This window comes from Hyaena hyaena, unplaced genomic scaffold (genome assembly GCF_003009895.1).
Source record: "Hyaena hyaena isolate Hyena2069 unplaced genomic scaffold, ASM300989v1 scaffold_82, whole genome shotgun sequence".
Taxonomy (NCBI): Eukaryota; Metazoa; Chordata; class Mammalia; order Carnivora; family Hyaenidae; genus Hyaena; species Hyaena hyaena.
In genome coordinates, this window is record NW_024080713.1 from 3,863,868 (window position 1) to 3,877,011 (window position 13,144).

General features: G+C 38.7%; 1 protein-coding gene across 1 annotated transcript in view; it reads left to right on the forward strand.

Annotated features, from left to right (window-relative positions):
* Positions 1–13,144, forward strand: part of LOC120232971 (probable maltase-glucoamylase 2) — a 78,607-nt gene that overhangs the window by 61,598 nt on the left and 3,865 nt on the right. Inside the window, 8 exon segments of the mRNA XM_039234017.1 lie at positions 29–177; positions 290–374; positions 1,518–1,574; positions 2,009–2,133; positions 4,451–4,539; positions 7,572–7,621; positions 11,293–11,466; positions 12,747–13,116. Of these exon segments, the coding sequence (XP_039089948.1) occupies positions 29–177; positions 290–374; positions 1,518–1,574; positions 2,009–2,133; positions 4,451–4,539; positions 7,572–7,621; positions 11,293–11,466; positions 12,747–13,116 (1,099 nt within the window).

Below are 13,144 nucleotides of genomic sequence, written 5' to 3' on the forward strand. Positions count from 1 at the left end.
TCAGCCACACGTGCCTTCATCTCTCTAGAGACAAGATCCTGTGGCCTGGGATTCAACCTTCAAGATGTACTCAAGAAAAGTCCTTCAGACAAGATACACCCTGCTGCCTTACCTCTACACTTTGATGCATAAAGCTCACGTTGAGGGCAGCACTGTCGTCCGACCCCTTCTCCACGAGTGAGTACAGCCCGTGTCCCCAAGCAGCAGTTCCGGCCACGTCTCACAGATGGTCTTCTGCAGAAGTCCTAACAGTTGCCTGGATTTTTCATCCTTTTTTTTTTTTTTTAAGGTTTACAAATGACAACATAACATGGGATATAGACCATCAGTTTATGTTGGGCCCTGCCATCTTAATCAGCCCCGTGCTGGAAAGTGTGAGTTTTCCATCATCGATCAGAAACTCTCAGTCATATAATCTAAAGTACAGGAAGGGCGTTTTAAAGATCATCTTGTCCCACTCACTATTTTATGGCAAATAACTGTCTAGAACAAATAAATTTAAAAATTTTTTAAATATTTTTTTTAAAATAAACAAAATTTTGGGGCACCTGGGTAGCTCAGTCATTTGAGCGTCTGACTTCGGCTCAGGTCATGATGTCACAGTTCATGTGGTCAAGCCCCACGTCGGGCTCTGTGCTGCCAGCTCAGAGCCTGGAGCCTGTTTCAGATTCTGTGTCTCCCTCTCTCTCTGACCCACCCCTGCTCATGCTGTCTCTCTCTCTCTCAGAAATAAATAAAACATTAAAAAAATAAAATAAACAAAAATTTTTAAATTTTTATTACTTATTATTCATTATTTATTTATTTATTTGAGAGAGAGAGAGTGTACAAGCAGGGAAAGGGCAGAGAGAGAGAGAGAGAGAGAGAGAGAGACCGAATCTGAAACAGGCTCCAGGCTCCAAGCTGTCAGCACAGAACCCAAAGCGGGGCTCGAACCCATGAACCATGAGGCCATAACCTGAGCCAAAGTCAGACACCTAACCAACTGAGCCCCAAAAGATCATTTTCGTTCAAAATCTCCATTAATGACAACTTCATCACCCCCCTGATTTTTCATTTTAGTTTTTTGTTGCCCCGCATCTTTGTAAAGTTTACCTTTTTAAAAAATGGATTTTTCTATGTGTCTGAAGAATTTTCCCTGATCTTTTTTTAACTATGCTTCCCAAACTCTTTTTTGTTTTTTAATGTTTATTTATTTTAGAGAGACAGGGAGACAGAGTGTGAGTGGGGGAGGGGCAGAGAGAGAGAGGGAGACACAGAATCCAAAGCAGGCTCTAGGCTCCGAGCTGTCAGCACAGAGCTCAACGTGGGGATCGAACCCATGAACTGTGAGATCATGACCTGAGCCGAAGTCGGAGGTTTAACTGCCTGAGCCACCCAGGTGCCCCTACACTTACCAAACTCTTAAAACCATTGATAAAATTACCATTTTTAGTCCAACCTCTACAGAAAGAATTTTTAAAATCGAGATTAAGTTATTAGAATATATGTAATGACGTGTTGATTTTCTGTTTCAGAACACGTTTAAGGTCTTGGCTTACTTCCCCAGAGCCCGCTGGTACGACTACAGCACGGTAAGAAGAGACCTGTTTGGTGAAGAACCAGATTGGTCCATGCTGGCCAGAGGGGTGGCCAGCGCTCTCTCTTGCCTTTGAGGCACATAATTTCCAAGGCAATAATTTTCAACCTTTCAACCAAGCAAGATTTGCTTAATCTTGAAACCTTTTGCTTATCCACAAAAGTATAAGTTGGTAAAATCTGACATCCCGTAGCACATTGCCTTTTCTCTAACTGCCCTCCCCACCTTTTCTGGAGAATACAGAGGAAAGAGTAGCTTTGCAGAGTTTTTAACAATGCTGAAAATCAGAGATTTTCCTCCTTTGACTTGTGGTTTCTTGCTGACTTTCCAACATGCTGCCTTAGAAAGAAAAAACCCGTATGAAAGCATGCATCTTTTCATTTCATCAATTTATCTGTCATCCTTACTTGCCTATCTTCCTTCTTCTAGGAATCTGGCAATACGTCAACAGGTGAGTGGAGAACCCTGGAGGCTCCTCTTGACCACATCAACGTACACATCAGAGGAGGCTACATCCTGCCTTGGCAAGAGCCTGCAATGAACACTCACTCCAGGTAAAGAGGACCCGGGGTATTGCCGGCCTCCCTTTGCCATAATGAGGCAACTTCGCAGGGGGCTAACCCCCTTCACCAGGGCTCTGTGGATAAACAAACCGAATTACAGACCTTTCATTGATTTGATTCTGTAAATGCCTTCTGAGTGGGATATGGGGGAGGATGCATTCATGCAATCAGTCCTGGGGAGAACTTTTATCTGTAGCTCTGTGTCCAAGGCCAGGAACAAAAATTTTCTTAAGGCAGTACCGAGTACCTCTTTCCACACTACTAAAAAAGTTGGGATATTAATGAGCTCTTTGATTGGATGGCAATCCAAGGATGATTCAGTACTCCTTCCCAGGTCTACTTTGGTCAACTCAGGATAGGTTGTATATTTATATTTATATAGTTAGATTTTGATTTGTGTGTGTGTTTATTAAATTAAGAAGAACGCATTATGTTAGGAGAAGCAGAGATAAAAAGACAAATAACCATTCAAAAGGGGAGAGGTTAACTCCGCCTTGCAGGGTAAAGCATGGTTTAACATGAAAGGTGGTTGTGAGCTTAGTCTTGAATAATAAGTAGGATTTGAATATATGAAGACAGGGAAAGAAATATTCTGAAAGTATTAAAGAACCAAGGATGAAAAGTGAGTTTGGTTTGGGGAAGAGTAAACCATTCAGTTTAATTGGAGAGTAGAGAAGGGAGAGGGATGAAATAAATAAACTTCAAGCAGGTTAGGATCAGATCCTGGAGGGTTGTAAATGCCAGGACAAGTACTTTGCATATTATTTTATAGCAATCTGGAAGCTATTGAAGGGCTGTTGGGTGGTTTTCTTCCTAAGGAATTCACATCTTATCATTTTACTTATAATATACAAGTAATTAGAGTTCATATATTTCATTTTTAAGTGTTTATTTTTTAATTCACAAAAAGATCATGAGTAACAAGTTCATATTAATTATTAAAAATTAAATCTTTAGGGGCGCCTGGGTGGCTTAGTCGGTTGTGCGTCCGACTTTCGCTTAAGTCATGATCTCGCGGTTCGTGGGTTCGAGCCCCGCGTCGGGCTCTGTGCTGACTGCCGGCTCAGAGCCTGGAGCCTGTTTCGGAGTCTGTGACTCCCTCTCTCTCTGACCCTCCCCTGCTCACACTGTCGCTGTCTCTCTCTCTCTCTCTCTCTCTCTCTCTCTCCTAGAAATAAATAAAACATTAAAAAAAATTAAATCTTTAAGGGCTGTGTGGGTGACTCCGTCGGTTGAGCATCTGACTCTTGGTTTGGGCTCAGGTCCTGGTCTCATGGTTTGTCGGATTGGGCTCTGTGTGGATAGCACAGCGTGCTTGGGATTCTCTCTCTCCTGTCCCTCCTCTCCTTGTGTGTGTGCACACATGCACTCTCTTTCTCTCTCTCAAAGTAAATAAATACACTTAAAAAATTAAATCATCAAGAAATTAAATATCTTGAGATGTATTCAAATTAAAGGATATTGATTATACATATTTGGTATTTATTTACCATAATTATTTATAACTCTCTACTATAAGGAAATCACCTCAAAATTTCAAACAAATATTTTCTTTTATTACTTAAAATAATTTAAATATGACTGCACTTAATGAAAATTAGTTTGCCTATACATCCGTTGAGATGGAATGCATTTCTATCTGCAAAATATATTTACATAGACAAACATCTAAGTACATCTTATTTTAATGGTATTTATGTTTTTATATGTTATATAATATACATTTATGTGTAAAATTTTCAAAAGCAAAATTATTTGTTTCTTAATGTTTATATTTATTTTTGAAAGAGAGAGAAACCAAGAGACAGAGCATGAGTGGGGTAGAGGCAGAGAGAGAGGGAGACACAGAATCCGAAGCAGGCTCCAGGCTCCACACTATCAGCACAGAGCCCAATGAGGGGCTCAAACCCACAAACTGTGAGATCATGACCTGAGCTAAAGTCGGATGCTTAACCAACCGAGCCACCCAGGTGCCCCCACAAAATTACTTTTTAAACTATCTAGGAAACTTTAATATTTAAGGGGCATACAATAAGCTCTTTTGTAAAGAAGATACATTTTTAATTATGAGCAATTTTTGATTTTTGAAAGTTGAAGTTATACCATGTTTCATTCAATTTAATTATAATCTATTTGCTTCTAAGTGTCTTGTATTTTATCTCATTTTACCAATTTTTAGAACTTTATGTGCATTCTTAATGCATTAATTTTTTTTTTGTTCTGGGTGAGTAATATTTTCAACTGCAACCATCCTTCATTCTTACAACCTATAATCTAGAGAAAAATAACTCCTTTATTTTTTTCATAGTCGACAAAAATTCCTGGGATTGATAGTTGCCTTGGATGACAATGGGAAAGCTGAAGGTCAGATATTCTGGGACGATGGACAAAGCATTGGTGAGTATGAGCTTTCCAGGGTCTCCCCACACCATGCAGAAAAACCATGGCTCAGGATAGAATTGACATGAACTGGAAATCTATCTCTAAACTTGTTTCTGCCACTGTTAATAAAGCAAATGTGCTGGGAGAACGTTTGTGAGTTTTGCCTGCTCTTTATATTGCCTTGTAATTACCGTGGAACAGTGTATGGTCCCTAGCTTTGCGGTTCAGCAACAGGATGCTACGGAGTCAGCCAGGGGTGATGTGTCTCTGTATAACTAACTGCCCTGCTCTGATGAAAGTGTGGATGCAAATGTCATCTGTTCTCAGTGGATCACAGACTTGGCTTTGTTGTTTGGACCAGCCATCTATAACCAGACACCCCTTTCCTCCTAAGTAGTTTCACTGAGGAGACAAATTAGAGCTCAGAAAATTTCTTGGTGTCTCAGAAGTAGGGTATTAAGTACTGTTAAAAAGATGCTTCTATCAATGAAATATTACTTTGTGTGCCTTCTTTCCCCAATCTAGGGATATGACAGTGCTACCTCAGATAATTGGGGTTTGTCACTATAATCAGAGCATCCTTTTCCTTAGACATCTTTTTTTTTTAAATGTTTTATTTATTTCTGAGAGACAGAGAGAGACAGCATGAGCAGGGGAGGGTCAGAGAGAGAGAGGGAGACACAGAATCTGAAGCAGGCTCCAGGCTCTGAGCTAGCTGTCAGCACAGAACCTGATGCGGGGCTCAAAGTCACAAGCTGGGAGATCATGACCTGAAGTCGGATGCCCAACTGACTGAGCCACCAAGACGCCCCTCCTTAGACATCTATTTATAGATATAGGGACATGCTGTTATCAACTGATGCCATTTTCCAATCCTTATTAATGTAGACGAGAACATTCTAATCTTGTAACAGGTCACAGTTTGTGAAATTATAGCTTGTTTTTCACTAATAATATCCTCCTTTTCATTTTCTTTATTATGAGGGTAATATATTGTCATTAAAGAAAATATTTTAAAGACAGAAAACTACAAAAAAGTAATAATATTGTTGCTATATTCTTTTGCTTTCATTTACTTAAGAAAATGCGTAATTTTTTATATTGCTGAAAATATACTCTCTCAAAAATAAACGTTTAAAAAAAGAATTTTAAGAGTTACATACTTTAAGCTCTTACATTTGGATCTTTGATCCATTTTGTGTTAATCTGTGTATAGGATATGAGGTAGAAGTCTAAGTTCATTATTTTGCATGTGGATATCCAGTTGTCCCAGCATAATAGGTGAAAAGACTGTTCTTTACCATTGAATTGTTGGGTGCCCTTGATGAAAATAAATTGATTTTAAATATGAAGGTGTATGTATATTTTATATATAGGTACACACATTTATATATTATATATGTTAAACATAAATAGAATTATGGACACAGAAATAAATCTTTATCATATATATTCACATATATATTTATATATACATATATATTTACATGTACATATACACATAGTTACATATATTTACATATGCATATACTATATTCAGTCTTATGCCAGTACCACAGTCTTTTTTTTTAATTTTTGTTTATAGTTTATTTATTTTTGAGACAGAGCATGAGTGGAGGAGGGGCAGAGAGAGAGGGAGACACAGAATCTGAAACAGGCTCCAGGCTCTGAGCTGTCAGCACAGAGCCCAACACGGGGCTCGAACCCATAAACCACAAGATCATGACCTGAGCCGATGTTGGACGCTTAATGGACTGAGCCACCCAGGCACCCCAACCAGTACCACAGTCTTAGTTACAGTTGCTCTGAGTAAATTTTGAAATCAGGAAGCAAGAGTTTTCCAACTTCCTTCTTTTTCAAAAGTGCATTTTTTTTTTTTTTAGCAGATTCCTTCAACCTTGATAGTACTAACATTTGGGGCTAGATAATTCTTTGTTGCTCATGGTGGCAGGGTTGTTAATTAAAGAATGTATAAGGGTAAGAACAAAACATGAAATGAAACTTACCTTTAAGAAATAGAAGTTATAGAAGCCACATGAGAATGAGTAAAGTAGACAACTACTAAGGATGATTTCAAGGAGGGGATGCATGGGGAAAGGTGTAAAAAACCTGAATATCAGGAAGAAATATTTAGATTTAATATATTGTGTCACTGGTCACTCTGAAAAGATCAGAATCAGTGAAAAGAAACATAGGCACTGAAATGTAGGACTGAATTATGAGATGAGTACACAGACATAACAAACAGAGGCTACCATTTTTGAGATAAGCTATCACTAAAAGGAAGATGTGGTTACCTGATAGAGAGAGAGTCACATAAAGGCTTTGTCAGAATGGAGTCTTTTGGAGCATATTTGGAGTCTGGAGGAGCAGAGAGGGTCTGGGGAAGAACTGATGGAGTAAGTTTTGTAGAGGGAGGAGGGCTTGGGAACTAGAGCACTGTGGTCGGATGATCTAAGAGCAAGGAGAGAAGACTAATGAAGATGCAGATGATGATGACTTTGATCGTGACAGTGAACAATAAATTTTGAGCTCATATTTGGCTCATGCGGCATGCCATGAGCTAGGTACTACTATTATCTCCATTTACAAGCGATAAAATGTTAACTTACTTGCCTGAGTTTGTACAACAACTAAGTTTAAGAGCAGGGATTTGAATCCACATCAGTCTGACTTGAGAGCCTGAATTCCTCACCACTGTCCTCTGCTTTGACACAGGCATGTCAACTCTCATGAGTTGCTCTGTCAGCACAGATAAAAAGCAATCACGTGTCTCCACATTTCCTCATATGGGGTATCTATTCTGAGAACAACCAAGATTTTCCAGTTTTATAACCACTTGATCCATACTTGAAACATCCTCTTCCATATGCACACCCCCACCCTACCCTGGGGTAAAACAGTTCCTTGGCTATTATCCTTGGTGTTTCTCAGAGAGGTCATGGTTATCCTGATCACTAATTGTGACCCCATTGACCATATGCAACATTATCTGCTGTAGTTAAAGTCACAAGTAGAGTCGCTTACTCTTTTTTTCTTGATTGCAGATACCTATGAAAATGGAAACTATTTCTTGGCAAACTTTATAGCAGCTCAGGTAAGACTATTTTATTGAATTTTATAATTCCATTTCCAATTAGCTACAGGTTAAACATTATCAGTTAACTGTATCAAAATAATACCCTACAGCTTAGTAGGAGAAACTTCCTGCCTTTACCTTTATAAATTGGGTCTGTCTACATTAATATAAGGATAGTACTTATTTTAACAATTACTTAATATTCCATGATTCTATAAAAAAAAACATATAATTAATTAGTGCTGGTTACAAAATGAATCCTTAAATGTATAATGTGTTGGGGTGTCTGGGTGGCTCAGTCAGTTAAGTATCCAACTTCAGCTCAGGTCATGATCTCATGGTTTATGAGTTCAAGCCCTACACCAGGCTCTGTGCTGACAGCTCAGAGCCTTTAGCCTGCTTCAGAGTCTGTGTCTCCCTCTGTCTCTGTCCCTCCTCCACTCGTGCTCTGTCTCTGTCTCTCTCCCAAAAATAAACATTAAAAAATAATTCTTAAAAAAATGTATGTTTTCTTGGGATGAGACAGCATTTCTTGGCTAATAATATTTTGCAGGATAAATGCTAGATAGGTTATCTATTGCATAACAATGGTGTATAACAAACAATCTCAAAACTTCAGCAGCACATAACAATACGTACTTATTTAGCCTGTGAGTTTATAGTGTTCAGATGTTCTGGGCTGCACTTGCCTGATCTTGGCTGGTCACATGTATCTGTGCTTGGTCATGGAACTGTTGGGCTGCTAGAATGACCCTGGTTGTGCTCATTCACCTGTCGTCAGCTGGCTCTTTGATGACCTAGGATGCTCTTATGGGCAGGTCTGGTCATGACCTTGTTATGACTGTGGAAGAGGGCAAAAACGGAAATGGAAATGCTTGAGCACTTTTTAAAATCTCCAATTTGCAGCAAGTTGACTGCTATCCGATCAGCAAGGGAGAGTTAGATGGTGAAGCTCAAAAACAAAGGTGGAATGGAATGCCCCATCCAGAGAGGGAGGGAATTGCCAAAATTACATAGAAAAGGATATGAATAGGGAAGAACGAATAACCAGTCTACCAGGCATGTTAAATAATCATTCTGTGTCAGACCTGGAATTTGCTTCTCTATAATTTTTACCTATTAAATTTGCATTTAAGACATAGTGTAACACAAATCTGTTCTGTTTTCTACATAATACTGCTTCAGGTATTTGAAGATGTCTGCTGTGTATACTTTCTGTCTTCTCTTGGGATTATACATCTGCAGGCTAACTTTACACTTCCTCTGTTTCATGCTTCTATGGGTTTCCAGAAGCAATTAGTCTAGATTTCTCTTAAAACATGGTACCCAGGATTGAGAGAGTATCTTAGAACTGCAATAGCCAGTATGATAGCCACTAGCCACATGTGACCATTGAGCACTAGAAATGTAGCCATCCTAATTTGAAATAGTTGAAAGGTTGTAAAATACCTCATTAATATTTTTATATTGAATACATGTTCAAATAATAACATTTTGGAAATATTGGGTTAAATAAAATGTACTTTTAAATAAATTTCTGTTTCTTCTTTCTTTTAAAAAATGTGGCTATGAAAATTATGTATATGGCTCGCATTGATTTAGAAGCACTAGATTTTAGTTCTCTTTCTACTACTAACTAGTTATTTAACCTAGAGAAGGCACTTCCCCTGTTTAATATGTGTTTCTTTATGATAAAACATTACATTTCCTCTAAATAGTTTTTAACTCTAAAATTCCATTCTTTGTTATTCCAAACAAGGGATGAATAAATTCTTATTTCTCTGTGACACTTGATGGGATTTTTCTAAGGATCAGTGGCTTGAAAAGAATGAAACCTTCTGACTTTCCCTGTGGGTAATTATCAATGGTATACAAGGGTGCCTGGGTGGCTTAGTCAGTTAAGCATCTGACTTTTGATTTGGGCTCAGGTGGTGATTTCACAGTTCATGTATCAAGTCCCGCCCTAGATCTGTGCTGTGAGCACACAGCCTGCTTGGGATTCTCTGTCTCTCCCCCGCCCCTCTCTCTGGCCCTCCCCCTCATGCTCTCTCTCTCAAAAATAAATAAACTTTTTTAAAAAGTTATGAATGGTGTGCTGGCTGGTATGGGGTTATATGGGTGTTGAGCTGATTTATAGCATTTACTAAGTAAATATTCCCCCATTTTAGCCAGTTTCAAGCTATCAACTGTCATGCAAAATTCTAGGCAATTAACAGTAAGGTCTCCCAAATCAATAAGTGCTAGCTAGCTTCAGCACACCCATTTACTTCAAGTTCGATCCCTTTTTCTTCATTTCCCTTGATTCTGCTTGTGCAATCAGTCTCAAAGTCTTATTAAATTCTCCATAAAGACAATTGAACATATTTCTCTTTCTACTGTTGCCCATCAGAGTTAAGGAGTTTATACCATCGCTCTACTGCCACTATCTCCTTGATCTATTATTTTTAAAACATTTTTATGTCTTTATTTTATTTTGAGAGACAGAGTCAGAGAGCGAGCAGGGGAGGGGCAGAGAGAGAGGAAGACAGAGAATCTGAAGCAGGCTCCAGGCTCTGAGCTGACCACACAGAGCCCGATGCGGGGCTCAAACCTACGAACCGTGAGATCATGACCTGAGCCGAAGTTGGCCGCTTAACTGACTGAGCCACCCAGGCGCCTCCTTGATTTATTGTATAAAATCATTTTCATATCTTACATCATAACCAGTCTTATTCCTGTTGGGTCAGCATCAGCTATCATATAGCTCTTATGCTCAGTGAATGTGCCTTTCTTCACCATATCCCTGACACCATTCCTTTTCTCATTCATTTCACCTTTCTAACTCCATCCATCCTTCCCAGCTCCCTGGAGTTCCATGTCCTTCCTAAGTCCTTTCTTGACCACCCTATTCCACAGTGATTTTTCCTTTCTCTTGGCACCCATGACAAATACTCACTCTGATTTTCTTTTTTTTTATATTTAAATTTTAGTTAACATACAGTGCAATATTGTTTTCAGGAGTAGAATTTAGCGATTCATCACTTAACATATAACACCCAGTGCTCATCCCAACAAGTGCCCTCCTTAATGCCCATTCCCCACCTACTTCCCTCCATCAACCCTCAGTTTGTTCTCTATTGTTAAAGGTCTCATGTGGTTTATTTTCCTCTTCTTTCTTTTTTTTTTCACTTAGGTCTTAATCATGCCCTGCTTTGTGACTTATCCCACATTAGTTTAGCCCTTGTGTTGAATGCTCAATCAGTTCATGATTTAGCCAAGTCCCTATATTTGTTGCAAACTGTACTTAGTCTAGGGACTGTTTGCCATAATTCTTTGTTCAACCCTGTGCTAACTGACACAGTACTATGCACATAGACGCACCGTGATTCCAAACATATCTATATCATTAGGCTACTCCCTTCACTCCCAGAGCCTGTTTCCTCATCTGTAGAACTGGGATAATGATGCTTTCTTTTCAAAACCCTTATAAGAATTAGTAACAATATAGGTAAAATAGCTTTCATAATGTTGGCATTATCAAATGTATTGTAGCAGGTACTCAGGAAGTGTATCTTCATTAAATTAAAGAATTAAATTAAGAATTAAAACAGCAAACCAACACAACAATACTAATTTGAGATTTCTTAACATTTTGAAGTGAAGTATAGTCTATAAGCAGATGTATTAAGTATTTTTTCTATTCTTTATAGGACATTTTGCAAATCCAGACCATGCACAATAAGTATTTGAGCGACTCAAATCCACTGAAAGTTGGATATATTAAAATCTGGGGGATAAACTCTGCTTATGTGACACAAGTCACTTTTACTTATGACAACCAGCAATTCACGGAGAAGAATTTCCAGAGTGACCCTTACAATCAGGTATGTCTCAAAGGAATAATTACCATATTTTAAGTTAAGTTTATTATTATGCCAAATTATCCCCACTGTTATTATCTATCTTTTATTTGCTTATATTTGAAAGGTTATAGAGATATGTGCAATAGTATGTTCATGTCTTCCCAATGTAGTCCAGGATTCAATGTTCAACGGCCTGAGGAAATCCTTTCCACATGTTTCCCAGAAATGGTGCCATGTGTTAAGTAAAGTTAGCCTCTCAGGCTAGAATAACAAAATGTTTTTGCTTCTGTGGCAGAGGCTAAAACAAAAGAAAGAGCCATCTCATAAAAATTTTTGGAGATTTTCTCCCTCCTTCCTGAAATTACTCCTATCCCTGGTCAAGTTGATAGATCTTATAGGCTGGTGAAAATTGGCAGTCAACTGTGGTAGTCATCAAAGTGAATACATCCCACCTGTGATGTGAGATGAACTTATTTGGTTAACAAAACAGAGTGACATAAATAGCAGACCCTATGAGACCCTCTAGCGGGGTCTGCTTTAGGAGACACCTATGCGGAAGACAAATTACCAGTATAGAGGTACCAGTACAGAGGGAGAAGTACCCCACGTTAGAACGCTAGACCTGTCTTAAGTATGATCCAGTGTCTCTTAGGTGGGATCATTCAGAAGTGAAAATAGGTAACTGTATAATTCCTGTTTTCCAAGTGCCCTGCTGATACCCGGATTTTGGAAAATGCCCCTCTGAACACTCAGATAGCTTCTTTCTCTCTAGTCCTTTCTGATTATGTACTTCAACACATTTTTCCTGGACTGTTGTGTTCAAGACCACCTTCTGCAAGTAATTACTTCTGGTTAATACTGATGCGGAAAATTCTGAAAAAACTTCTTTTTAGGAATCTCACTAGCCTGTCGGATACCTGTTATGTGCCAGGCACTTAGACTAAGTGTTGGGGATGGTGAAACATGAAACCAGCCTGCCCTTGGGAAGTTAAAATCTAGTGGCAACGCAACAAGATTTTAGTAAATGTAGGTTTTAATCAAAGCTGCGAATACTTGAAAGCAATGTGGTTTGGCCTGATGCAGTGGGAAGACACAGATTTCCAGCACAGAGATCACATACACAACACATCCCTCTATTTATCTGTCTGGAATCAGTGACCTGAAAAGGAATATTTATATCCTTTTATTACTCACTGGAAAAAAATGAATATGTCAGTTTTTGTTAAAGTATAATTTGAAGTACAGCTTAAATATGTTTAAGTAGTTCTAAAACACCAACTTTATCTCTTATTTTCTGGCAGATACTAACTATTCAATTGACTGACAAGATTATCAGCCTGGAAAAACTAACTGAGGTTACCTGGATATATGGTGGCCCTATAGTTTCCACGTCACCTATGACAAGTACCTTCCCGACAAGTTCTCTACATACTTCTACATTTACAACTAATGCTACCACTTTTGAGACTGTGAGCACTAGTTCTCCTACTACAACAAGGAGTACTCTTCCTGTCACAACCACTCATTTCCCAGCAAATACAACTGAAGCTACAAATAGTACAACTATTACTAATAGCACCACACCTGCCCCTACAAGTACGACTACTAGTACTAGTACTCACCCTGTCACAACCACTCATTTCCCAGCAAATACAACTGAAGCTACAAATAGTACTACTGTTACTAATAGCACCACACC